At 45.6% G+C, this 13,194-nt stretch overlaps 1 protein-coding gene across 1 annotated transcript in view; it reads right to left on the bottom strand.

The window, feature by feature from the left end:
- Nucleotides 1-8,359, bottom strand: part of TSPAN12 (tetraspanin 12) — a 59,813-nt gene extending 51,454 nt beyond the window's left edge. Inside the window, exons 1-2 of the mRNA XM_074952131.1 lie at nucleotides 8,133-8,359; nucleotides 7,374-7,511 (exon numbers count right to left, since the gene is read on the bottom strand). Coding sequence (XP_074808232.1) covers nucleotides 7,374-7,439 — 66 coding nt within the window. The 5' untranslated portion in view covers nucleotides 7,440-7,511; nucleotides 8,133-8,359. The remainder of the gene's footprint in view (nucleotides 1-7,373; nucleotides 7,512-8,132) is intronic.
- Nucleotides 8,360-13,194: the final 4,835 nt, after the last annotated feature.

Below are 13,194 nucleotides of genomic sequence, written 5' to 3' on the forward strand. Positions count from 1 at the left end.
GGACCCCAGTCAGACCTGCTGGGGAAACCACAGTGAGATGCAGAGAGACTGTAAGACTAAACTTCCAGTCTGGAAGGAGAGAGATGTGGGTCTCTGCCCAAAAGAGATGACTGATGGGAGCCAGAAACCTTAAGAGGGTGACCTCAAGGAAGACTGGGGTAGGGGGAGGGTCAAAGGTGCAGTTAATACTGAAACTGACACCATGATGTGGAGAAATTGAATGAGCCAGATAGCAGGAAGAAATACAATGAAGTTGTGAGGAAAAAATATCATGTCTCTGGTGAAAGAAAAAATGAACACTGAAGAGACATGGAATAGTGTAAAAGATAGGATTACAAAAGCAACTGAACAAGTGTTGGGCTACAAGGCCACAACAAAGAAACCAGGGTAGATAGCCTAGGTTGACCAGAGAGATAAAACAGGATGTGAAGAGAGACAAACGTCTGGATAAGAGAAAAATATAAAGAAACAGAAGAATACGCAAAGAGAAATGACACGGGGATTATACTGCAAGATAAAGGAACTGGGTGGGACATACAAGTTGAAGATGTCAGCAGTAAAAGAAAATCATAGGCAAATAACTGTGGACAAAGAAGCAAAGAATATTTTGAAGAGCTGTACAATGGGCAGAACACAATAGATGAAACAGTCTTGGAGAAGCTTCCCAGTACAAACAAGGGAGAGCAAATATTGGAATTCTTACAAGTAGTAAAGACCTTGATAGAACGTTTGAAAAAGGTGCTGGGCAGGGACAACATAACTATGACACTGCTGCAGGCAAGCAAGGAGTACATGGTACAGACAATGCACAGGCTATTCAACTAGATTTACAAACAAAAACAAGTGCCAAAAGAATGAGGGAAAGCAATAATAGTACAGTATCGAAAAGGAGATCAGAGTGAATGCAAGAACTACAGAGGAATCAGCTTATTGAGCGTGCTGGGAAAAGCATTCAGCAAGACATTGCAGAGGAGAAATGAAGACGTACATGGAAGTGGCACTTGCAGAGGAACAAGCCAAATTTAGACCAGGATGAAGTACAACAGATCACCTACGTGTGATGAGACAGATATTGGAGAAGTGCACAGAACACAACTGAATCTGCTACCACAACTTTACAGACTTCAAACGGGCTTGTGATAGCAGTTGGCGGGAAGGGTTATGGTAAGTTTTGAGAATGTATGGGATTCTCAAGAAACTGATCAAGCTGATAGAACACACCTATGGCAAATCAATGAGGACAGAGAGAGTAGACAAGAAGCTGATGGAATGGTTCAGGACAACTGTAGGAGTCAGACAAGGATGCACATTGTCACTAGATTTGTTCACCTTGGTACTGGAAGCATTTATGGCTGTAGCACTGAAAGATGAAACGGGAAGAGTCATGTTACGTGGGAGAAGAGTGAATAACCATAGATTCACAGACAATGTTGACTTCATAGCACTAATCCCTGAGCAACACACTTATACCGACCTAATACACAATGTAGACAGCACTATGTCAATGGGAGGGCTTCTCCTGTCAACATAGCTATCCCCTCTCATGGAGGTCTTCACTGAAACACTACATTGGTGAGCTGCACCGCTGCAGTGTTTTAAGTATAGACCTGCCTGAAGACTCTTAGTTATTGAGCAGGCAGACCAGCAGCTGTAACAGCACTCCAATTGCTTCTACGAAGCTCCTACAACCAGACTACTAAACTCCTACAACCAGATTAATAACTTATGACCCAGCTGACCCTGACTGAAAGTTATTAAATGGGATAGCAAGTATCATCAGACCTACCACCACATTACTGTTTAGTGCTACAGTAACTAAGGTACTGGCAGTAGATTTACTCCCATCTCACATATAAAAGGAAAGGCCTTTCAGAATCTGAGGGCAGCTGCAGCTACATGTTAGCAAGTGCAACATCATTCCCATCCTCCTCTCTTACTAAGACTGCCTCAGAACTTTCTGAAGCAGTAAAGACAAAAAAATATCATTCTTTTGGCCAGCTGTGAGAGCTGGATGGTATACCTCACTACAGACTTGTGGAGCAATAGGCCATTTACAGATTGCATAGGTGTTGGTGGCCAGTAGGTCAGCAATGGCAGAAACAGCTGCCTCTATCAGCATTTCTCAACATAGTTCATGAACTAAAGCCAATAAAAGGGCTTTTTCAAGCACAAAGCATTAAACTGTACACTATGGAGAAGTTACAAGTGATCATAGCAAAGTAGCTGACAAGCTCCTTTCTCTCCCCCCGCATTTGGAGTCCCTGACAGCAGCCAAAATGTGAAAATGACCATGTCTAAAGGCAACTTTCCACATTTGCAGTTTCCCAATAAGACCAGTGATTACTTTAGCCAGTACTACTAGGCATGACATCTTCTTAAAGAGCTCCACATGCACAATGGTATTCTCTGTGAGAAGATATAACTGCTGATGGCAATGTGGTAGAATTCCATGCTACACATGCTGGTATGGCTTAGGGTACCGCAATGGATGGCACACAGCATCATAACATTTTTGTGTTTGCTCCTCCCAGACCCAGGCCATCCGCCTGCACCTAGCCTAGAGGATGTAGGCAATCTCATGTTCATTTGATGATGTCTCAAAAGTAGAGTTCAGGAATGACCATCCTATCATTTCCTACAGGAGCAAAAAAATACCTATCTCCATAGTGTAATCTGCCTGCTCAAATAGACACAAGGTAATCCCACCACCAGCCTGCAGCCAAACAGCAACTCAGTGAACTAGAGAGAGAATATCACTGAATCCTGGCTAGGTCCGTCAAACCATGATTAAAAAAATATAATTGCTGTATTTCTTAGTTATTGCAAGCAAACGTTGACCGGCCTTTTAGCTGGGCACATTAAGGACAGGCTTCTCCTAGTCCAGGGGTTCTCAACCTTTTTCCTTCAGAGCCTCCACGCAAACATGCTATAAAAACTCCAGGGCCCACCTATGCCACAACAACTGGTTTTCTGCATATCCAGTAGATTAAAAGCCAGAGCCAGCATTAGGAGGTAGAAAGCAGAGCAACTCCACAGCGCCCTACGCCACCGGGGGCCCCACAAAGCTAAGTTATTTGGGCTTCAGCTTCAGCCCCAGGTGGTGGGGCTCAGGCTTCAGCTTCAGCCCCGGGTGGTGGGGCTCAGGCTTCAGCTTTCTGCCCTGGGCCCCAGCAAGTCTAATGCCAGCCCAGCTCTCTGGTTTATTTTTGGAGGACTCCCTGAAAACTGCTCGCAGCCCCGCAGCGGGCCCCGGGCCCCTGGTTGAGAACCGCTGTCCTAGACCACTAGTCATCAAGCTGTTTGGTGGCAGCATCAGCATTCGTAAGGGACACCAGTCCCACAGCAGCCAGAGCGAAAAGCCCCTTTAGGGTTGCTTGGAGGCATTGAGACCTGTATGTCCCAGAGCTTCAGGTTGCTGCAGAAGACTAGAGCTATACAGATAGCAGAAAAAATATCTTTAAGACACCTCTATTGTGTCTGCTAACACAGATCCGTTACTGTATTAACAGCTCCAAAGTAATGTGTGCCCTGCACATTTACAATAAGCTATTCTTATCTAAGCTTCCTGCCATCCCATGCTTACTCTGAGCTGGTGTTTATTATAACTGTGACCAACCAGCAAAAAAGAACCCTCCATAGAGATCCCCCACTCCATCTTTATTCAAGTGAACATTTACTTCAATGTGTGTGGGTTCAAGCCCGTAGAGATAAGTGCCTGGGGAGACTCATAGAATATCCACTACGTGCACTGTACCAAACATCAGCAAGCAACTCGCTTTCAAAAGACATTTTGTTAAAATTAACTTTAGTTAACAAATGTACATGTGGTCAGGGCAGAGAGGGGAGCAGAGCATGGCTGTCCACAAAAAAAGAAAGTGTGAGTATAATTTTAATGCACACCTAAGAGCCTATTTACCATCTACCCCTCCTCCAGCCATACAACTCTGACTCTCATCTTCTTTTTGCTTTGAGTTGCTGAGCAGTTGTACTCATCTGCTTCTTTATATGTGAAGAATCACCACCACCAAATGGGCTGGACAATTTTTTATTTTAGTTCTAACTATTTTAATTTTATATATGGCACACATGATTTGTTGTAGAAAACTGCTTCAGTCTCTGAAACATCTGTGGTACACTCCTGCAACTCATCTGCGGATGCTGGCAACGTCTATTATTTGATTACACATTCACATGCTATTATTTTATCATGTGACTGCTTGAGTGCAGTGCCCAGGCCTCATTCAGCAAGCTTTGGTAACACACATTATTGTTAACAGTCGGAAGGATTCTTGTTCTGAGGATGAGGCTGGGCAGTTTGTTATGGTATAACAATGAGCTTTAGCAACTGTCTTGGAAAATCTCACATCCCTAGGGTGAGCAGAAAGATTTCCCGGTCAAGTCTAGCCTACACCATCAATTCCCAAATAAGCTAGCCTTGGTTTAAAAAAAAAAAAAGGATCTAGCGCTTAAAGTTGTGAAAAAAATCTTAACATACAAATGGAGTATAAAATAGAGCTGCTGTCACACTGCCAGGCCTGTAGTGTACTGCCTCAGTTCAGCAGTAGACCCAGTAAAAAACCTGCAGTAAAAAGAGCTGCAATGGCTCCCAATGAATCTTCTAGCTTCCAGCATGACCAACCCCAAGCATTCAAAAATCAGGAATCAGGCCCCCAAAATTCATGAGACTGACTTTCCAATCACAACATTTAAGAAGAATACTGCTTTCTTTTCATTGTTCTTTTTGCCTTCCAGTGTTGGAGACTTGACAGTTGACATTTTCAAGCTGCAGATATAGGAGCTAGAAATTTACCTTTTTTTTTTTTTTTTTGTAAAAATGAAAGCAGAGATTCTGAGGTGATAACATGACTTCAGCAGTTGGGTCAGCAGCAACACTGTGACAGCCAATCCCCCACTCCTGGGCCAGGCCTGCTTCCTCTCTACTCCTCAGAACACTCAGGCTCAGCCACCCTATGGCCTTCTCCTTTGAACAGCCCCAGCCTCCACTTAATGTCCCTTGTCAGCTCTCCAGGTCCATGGACCAGAACAAATGACACCCAGCTTGTTAGCCGCCTCCATGGATACCAGCAAGATTTCATAAGCAAGCAAAAAAGCCCAAGACTGAGACAGAGGCATTATGAATGCAGCAATCAGCATGAGAGGCAAGACATCCACCATCAGGAAAAGATTTGCAGCCAAACGTGAAGTATGGGAGGTACCTAGCTGGCTGCTGCAGCTTTCAAAAACTGTTGCTGAGGTAATAGATTTGGTGGGACTGGGAAGAGAATGGATGCCTTTGGGGAGGGGAGAAGAGATGAGAGTGGATTAAGTTGGTGGGAAGAGAGAAGTGAAGTGATGAGTTGAGGTGTGAATGGGGACTCAGTGAGTGGGGGGACTGATAGGTTAGGGGATGAACCAGTAGCTACAGAGTGAGGTATATGAGCAGTGAGTGAATGGCAGAATGAGGCCACATCCAAGTACATGTGTGTAAGATCTGTTCATCCACTCAAGTGTGATTCTGAATGCAGAAGGGGGATTTCTTATATTTCACTTTCAAACGACTACTTTCTAGGACCTTAAAGGAAATAATACATAGTATTGCAGCAAGCTCAACAGCACAGTGCTCCAGAAATCTCTCTATTTAAAAAAATAACAATAAAGCTCTGCGAAACCCGAATCTCTCAAATGCGTCTAAAACAGTATGCACACCCAAAAAATGCAAACAATGTAACATAGGAATTAGCCCAATGGTTCAACCAGTCCACTACAGTGCCCAGTATCAAAGAAGTGAAAGAAATCCAGTAATGGAATAACCTGTTCATTCAGGAAATTTCTTACTAACTTCTATTAGTTAGTGAGAGACATGTCCACAAGCACCTATTTAGGTGTCTATGGTATATGGCCCTCAACACCACAGTATCCGAGCACCTCTCAGACATTAACAAATTTATTCTCACAACACTGTTGTGAGGGAGCAGAAATGAAGTGTCACATGGGAAGTCTATGCAAGAGCTGGGATTGAATCCAGCTCTCCCAAGTCCTTAACCACAAGACCATCCTGCCTCTTGACCATGAGGATTTTTATTGGTTATAAATTCTCTCTCATAGATTATTCTGTGCAATGTGTTCATGATTTGAGAGGAGAGGAGTAGGGTGCCAGAACTAATTGCATGTACTTTAAAAAAAAGTTTCCTCATCAAGTTACATGGGTTTATTTTTTAACAAACAGCCCATAAAATAAAGTGGGAATGCACACTTAGGAAAATGGTGCAGAACAATCAAAACAGATACCAACTGATAAAGTTTGGCTAGCATCATGCTCCGGCACCCTGAGAGCACTCCACAGTGTCAAAGAATGTACAACTTTACATCAAATACTACCTAACAATTTCCTATCCCACTCCAAACCCAGTATGGGCTCCCAGCCTAACTGTCAGCCATCTCAGGAAGGCTCTAAATTATGTCATTTAGCTTGTACATACTTCCTGCATGCCTGGTGAGTCTCCACACCAACTCCTCATAGGCCAACACAGCGGGCATGAATGAGGCTGGGATGAGCCAGTAACACAATCATACTATTTATGTAGATCCAATGGGTGCATTTTGCCTTTAACCCTTCTATACTTAATCCGTGTAAAGCCCAGTTATAAGGGTGAGGTGCATTTCAATCTGTAAAATTGACTGAAGACCATGAGGAATCTACATCATGCACTTTGGGCAGCAAAAGCTACTGGAGCCAGAGCTGATCACACCCACTCCTGGGGCAGGTTTCAGAAACCATGATGCCTCTATAAACAGAGCTTGGACTGAAAATCTGTAAACAAACAAAAAAAAATCACCCCATCCTTTGTGTGATAACAAGGTAATACAATATAGAATGTCTGAGCCATAGCCCGTTGAAGATAAGGGAAAGACTCCCAGGACTTTGGATCAAACCCTCAGAGTAAATCATAATGGGTGTGTGTTTGGGACAACCATGAGTCAACGCATTCATGTGATGTTATGAAACCCATGAAATCCAGCATTAGCCCATCACTGGATATTTTCCCTCTCTAGGTATAGATACATATGCACACAGCTGCACTTATTTATATCTGCAGGTTAAAATCAAGTCCAATTTTATTTGGAACTAGTTTCCAGGATCTTTTTGTCTTTCATCATCCTGCTTCCCAGATCAGACGTGACTGGCTGGTGGCCTAGACCAGAGGAGCCCAGAAGGGCAACTTCTCCCCGGCTTTGAATGGAGGCCTGCTGCCGTTCCGTTAATGCATGCTCGGCGGTGCCCCCTGGCGCCCTAGCGGCTGGCTGGGGCTGTAACCCTAGCCGGGACGTTGCCACCTGCTCGGCTGAGCCGGGGCCGGCTCATCCCGACTCACCCAGAAGAGCAGATTGAGGGCGTAGAGCAGGCAGCGCAGGCACTTCACCGAGTCCTCCCTGGCCATGGTGAGCCGCCGGCGGCAGAACGCCCCATCCTCTCACCACATCCTCCCACCCGAGGCGAGGCCGCCAGCCACCTGCAGGAGAAGGGAGAGAAGAGCACCGCTGTCCGTCGGCGGCCGAGCATAGGCAGCCGGAGGGGCAGCGGACCGGGCACGCCCAGGTGCGCGGCCGGGCTGCGGGCCGCGTTCGCTGCGCCCACCCCGCCAGCCTCCGAAGGTTTGGCAGCGGGGAGGTCCCTCGCTCCCGGTTGTCAGGGCTGGAGACGGCCCCGAGGGGAGGCAGCCAAAGTTCCAGGTAAGTCTCCGGGCTGCCTCTCCCCCGCCCAGCCCCGCTCGGCCAGTCCCTGCCGGGGAGCCGAGGCTGGCAGCCCCAGCGAGCGGTGCCCTGCAGGCAGCCGGAGCCGCGCCGCCGGGGTAGGGCAGAGCGCGGACGCGGAGCCAGTCACCCTCCCCGCCCCCTCCGGAGATGCTGCTCAGCTCGCACCGCTTGCCTGGTCCCCGAGCGGCCGCCCCAGCTCCCCTGCCCCGGTGCCCGCTCGGGGCGGCGGGCGGAGAGGCAGGGGCTCGGGAGCGCAGGCTGCGGGGACGACAGGCTGGCTCCAGCGGGGAGTTTAGCGCGCGGCTCGGAAGCGCCCTCAGTCCCCTCCCAGGGAACGAGGCGCTCGCCGTGGGGAGGAGAGGCGGAGAGTTACTTACCGCGTGGGCTAGGGGCAGCCCTGTGCCCCCCGCTCGCTGGCTGGCACTCAGCGGGGCAGGGGAGGGCGGCACCAAGTCAAGACCTTCATCTCCGGGGAACGCGAGACGTTGCCTGCGAGCAGGGAAAGTGCTGGGCACTTACTGGAAAGTCTCTTCCACTCCCTCCCCCTTTCTCAGCCCTCAGCGGCTCTGCAGGACAAGGCAGCCGCCGCCAGCTGCACACAAGCTGCCACGCATGCTCCAGAGCCTGCTCCGGGCGCTTGTTGGGTCCTAGAGGCCACTCAGCTGAGCTTCCCTCTCTTCCACCCCGGCGTCCCTGTGACCCTGCTGGGGTGAGGAAACTTGTTAGCCACTGGCGGGCACCACGCACCATGGCTTCTGCTGCTGTGCAGAAAAGATCATTTTCATGGTGAGTTCAATTCTTAAAGAGTTGGGAACTCAGAACCACGGTCACCACTCCATGCAAACACAATTTAAATACAATGCGGTCCATTGCTAAGCGATGCATGTACTAGGGGGTTCCATCCTGCAAAGATACCGGCTTAATTTATGCCCTGCCAGGAGTTCAAATGAGAACAAGTTGCTTAAAGTTAAGTGTGTCCGTGAGATACCCTAGGCAGGATGCAGGCTATGTGTGCCTATGGTTAGGGAAGGAGTAAAGGATATCTGAAATTATTATTATTTATTATATTCATTATGTATTTAAGTTAGATATGGGCCAAAAAGGAAACCCTAATTCTGAACCTTTTCAAATTTCAGTGGGTAAGAGTTTGGATTCTACTCCCCAGATCTGAATATGCTTGTCTGGTTTTGGTTCTGAGTCAGATCCAAAACCTGAAGTGCTCTTTCTTTACTGGTTCTGCTTGGATGCAGTTGAAATCTCAGGTGAAAAGCTGTTTTTTGTGACATTGTGCCCCAGAGTGGCAAAAATCTCACAAGAATAGATGTTCTTGCAAGATTGACTGAAATGTCACAAGATTTCTTCATTATTGAATCTGAACTTGAACCCTAGTCTAAAACTAGCCTAGATCAGCTTTCAAAGAGCCTAACACCATCTCCTCCACCCATCTCTAATTAAGAGAAAGGAAGCTCTTCAAGATTCAGAAATGAAATCCCCTCCCCCCTTACAGTCAGCAGTAAACTCATCTGAAATCCTCAGACAATGCAGGGGAAAAATTATTTTGTGTGAGTTGGCTCACTTACTGAATGCCAATTAAGTCTGAGAGCAGAAGATTTGTATAATTTGTGGTGAAAGAAGAAAACAGCAACTTAGAAGTGGGACAACATTTATTTAAGAAGTGGACCAAATCATGCAGTCATTATTCAGGCAAAACTCCCATTGACTTGGCCCACAAGGGTAAGTGTATTGTTGAACTCCACAGTGGAGTATCAGTCTCAAAAAAAAAAAAAAAAAAGTACCTGTTAAAACGATAAGGCATTGTGCCCAATCCAGCCGCCTGAACACAGGTAAATCTTCAATTGAGGTCAATAGAGTATTTTCAACATTTATATATTAATTTTCATATTTCAGAAATGAAGAATTATGATATAAGGGAAGAGCTTCAGAGTGGTAGCCATGTTAGTCTGGATCTGTAAAAGCGGCAAAGAGTCCTGTGGCACCTTATAGACCAACAGACGTATTGGAGCATGAGCTTTCATGGGTGAATACCCACTTCGTCGGGACATGCATCCGACGAAGTGGGTATTCACCCACGAAAGCTCATGCTCCAATACGTCTGTTAGTCTATAAGGTGCCACAGGACTCTTTGCCACTATATATGGAGAAATATTTGGGATACCCAAGAATTGTTCAGTAAACACTTATAAAGATGTTCAGATACTATAGTGATAAATGCAATATAAAAATCTGAATACAATAGAACAGAATAAAAAAGAGAACAATAAAATAAACTTTCCAGACAAAAAAGAAAAGACATTTACTATATTTATTTTACTAGGAGAAGGAAACAATCTTCAAAATGTATTATGCAAAGATAGAAACTTCTGCTGCTGATTATACAACTGCTAGTGAAAGACTACAGAGTAAAAGATAACATGTAATGAGTTAAATCTCAGCTCTAATGGGGCCTATGAAGGGGTGCCAACCTCCCACAAGGCTTGACTAGGTAAAAAGGGACAATTAACCTTGTGACAGGCTGCACCCTGAGAAGAGTCAGGGCAGATAAGGCCTAATGGCTGAAGAAGCTCAGCTGGGAGAGGAGTTGGGCTAGGCAAGGCATAAAAAAAGAGGGAGGAGAATAAGAGTAGGCCGTATGGAAGAACTCCATAGTCATTCCCTAGACAGGAAGGGTATTGGTAAGAGACAAGGAAGAGCCCTCCCGCGTGGAGAGTAAGCCCTGGGATCCTACCTTGAAATATAGACTCTGGCAAGAACCTGAGGAGGTGAAGTAGCGACAAGAATCAGAGAAAGCTTCAGTGATATCCTAGATGGGGTGGCTAGAAGAGAGGGAAGAAGGGTAGGAAGGAACCCGGAACAGCAACAGGATCTGTTTGTGTAGACCATATGTAGATTGTGTAGACCATGTGTAGATTGCTAGACTTAGGATCCTTGGACTGAAACCTGGAGTAGAGGGCTGACCTAGGTTCCCCTACCAGTCATGGGGAAGTGGCACAGTCTGGGCAGTAGATTGGAAGACTGCCTGAGACATTTTGTCCAGAGAGACTTTGATACCCTGGAAGGGGAAGAATACAGTGGGCTGGTTGGAGGGCATGAAGACGAAGCACCCCTGAGTCATGAGGAGAGTATCGTGACTCCAGAGAAAGAGATCGCAGCATGAGAAACCAAAGGCAGTGGTGTCAGACTGGTGAAGATCTATTCACCAGTTGGTCCCTAAGGAGGTGCCCCAACAATAAGTAAACACTGTGGCAAGGCCAAAGAAAAGTCTACCACTGGCTACATTGGAAACATGGCCTGAACAAATATACAAACCCCAGATGTTTAAATGCCAGCTACTGTGGCTGCTGTTAGGGCCTGCATTAAGCTATCCTCAGATGCTTCCACAGTTTCACCTGATGAGAGGCAGTAGCAAAGGTTCAGGGATCTGATGCTTCACGCTCACTTACGCCTGTGCAAAGTGAGTGCAGAATGGCTCTATGCTCACTTTGTACAGGTATAAAAGGTTATGCAAGTGCAGGGCATTGGTGAATTGGGCCCATTGCTATCTAAAAGTTATCTTTCTGCATTGCAGTCTAGGAATAGATGGGATACTTTACTGCAAGTCTCAGCCTTTTGGGAACCAAGGGCCTCCCCTTTCAAGGTGGAGAGTGCCTTCAGGAAGGTGCTGCAAGTTTTTAATTTTCATCCTCAGAAGATGTTGCTGACTTTATACCATATATCGAGAAGGAAAATTGCAAGAAGAATGGTAATTCTTTAAAGGTGGGGTTGTGTGTCCCTTATGTTAGTGAGTGCTTACTCACACCAGTAGTCCCATCATAGACAATGGGTTAGATCCTCAGTTGGTGTATATTATCAAAGGCCCACTGTTTTCAATGGTGCTATACCAGTTTACACTAGCTGAGGATCTGGCCCAAAGGGACTTCTATACAGATACTTACTTATGTGAGTAAGGGTTGCCTAATTTAGCCTTAAAAAAAAAAAGCACACACTTTTGTTCTTAATGTCTGTTTGACTTTGTTACAGAAACTAGCTTGAATGGATTTATTTGCTTTTTCTTCTTTGGTTCTGACTCTGCACAAAGTAGACTAAGTGAAATGATCTGGTTTGCATACGGGAATTCTTGCTGCTTGCTGATGGAAAAACTTTATGTACGTAAAGTATCAGTGAATCCTCTGGACACTTTCAGATGTATGTTCACATTTAAATAAGCAAATACAGTTCTTAAAATATCTGGTTGACTGCTAGCCTCCTGATATATTTTAACCCTTGCTGTGACTCAGAGTAGAACAAAGTTAAAAGGGAACCAAGAACATTCAAATAAAATGTTACACATGGAAAATCTCAAAGGAAATAAGAAATAATGATCTTGGTTGGGGCCTGTAGACCCTAGTGTAATACAAATTAATAATGTGTTTTGATTATACATGGAAAGAGGACAAGCCTCTTTAGCTCCAGAGGTTTTTTTAGAAAACAAATTGTAAAATTATTCCAGGTGTCTTACACTTGTTGATAAACCTCTAAACATTTCTTAAAATAAAAAGTGCCTGCTTCTCATCTCACTATACCAGATTTAAATTGGCCTAAATTCATTGACTAAGCCCTGGTATACACTACGAGTTTAGCAGCATTAGGTCGATTTAACCCTGCACCCATCCACACGACCACGCCTGTTTTGTCAGCTTAAAGGGCTCTTAAAATAAATTTCTGTACTCCTCCCCGGCAAGGGGTTTAGCGCTAAAATTGACCTCACTGGGTCGAATTTGGGGTAGTGTGGACGCAATTCGAAGGTATTGGCCTCTAGGAGCTATCCCAGAGTGCTCCACTGTGACCGCTCTGAACAGCACTCTCAACTCAGATGGACTGGCCAGGTAGACAGGAAAAGCCCCGGGAACTTTTGAATTTCATTTCCTGTTTGGCCAGCACGGCGAGCTGATAAGCACAGGTGACCATGCAGACCTCATCAGCACAGGTGACCATGGAGTCCCCGAATCGCAAAAGAGCTCCAGCATGGACCAAATGGGAGGTACTGGATCTGATCGCTGTATGGGGAGAAGAATCCGTGCAGGCAGAACTCCGTTCCAAAAGACGAAATGCCAATATATTTCCCAAAATCTCCAAGGGCATGATGGAAAGAGACTACAACAGGGATACACAGCAGTGCCATGTGAAAGTTAAGGAGCTGAGACAAGCCTACCAAAAAACGCAGGATACAAATGGAAAAGGAGTACTTGTGGCACCTTAGAGACTAACCAATTTATTTGAGCATAAGCTTTCGTGAGCTACAGCTCACTTCATCGGATGCATACTGTGGAAAGTATAGAAGATCTTTTTATACACACAAAGCATGAAAAAATGGGTGTTTACCACTACAAAAGGTTTTCTCTCCCCCCACCCCACTCTCCTGCTGGTAATAGCTTATTTAAA

This window comes from Natator depressus, chromosome 1, assembly GCF_965152275.1.
Source record: "Natator depressus isolate rNatDep1 chromosome 1, rNatDep2.hap1, whole genome shotgun sequence".
Taxonomy (NCBI): Eukaryota; Metazoa; Chordata; order Testudines; family Cheloniidae; genus Natator; species Natator depressus.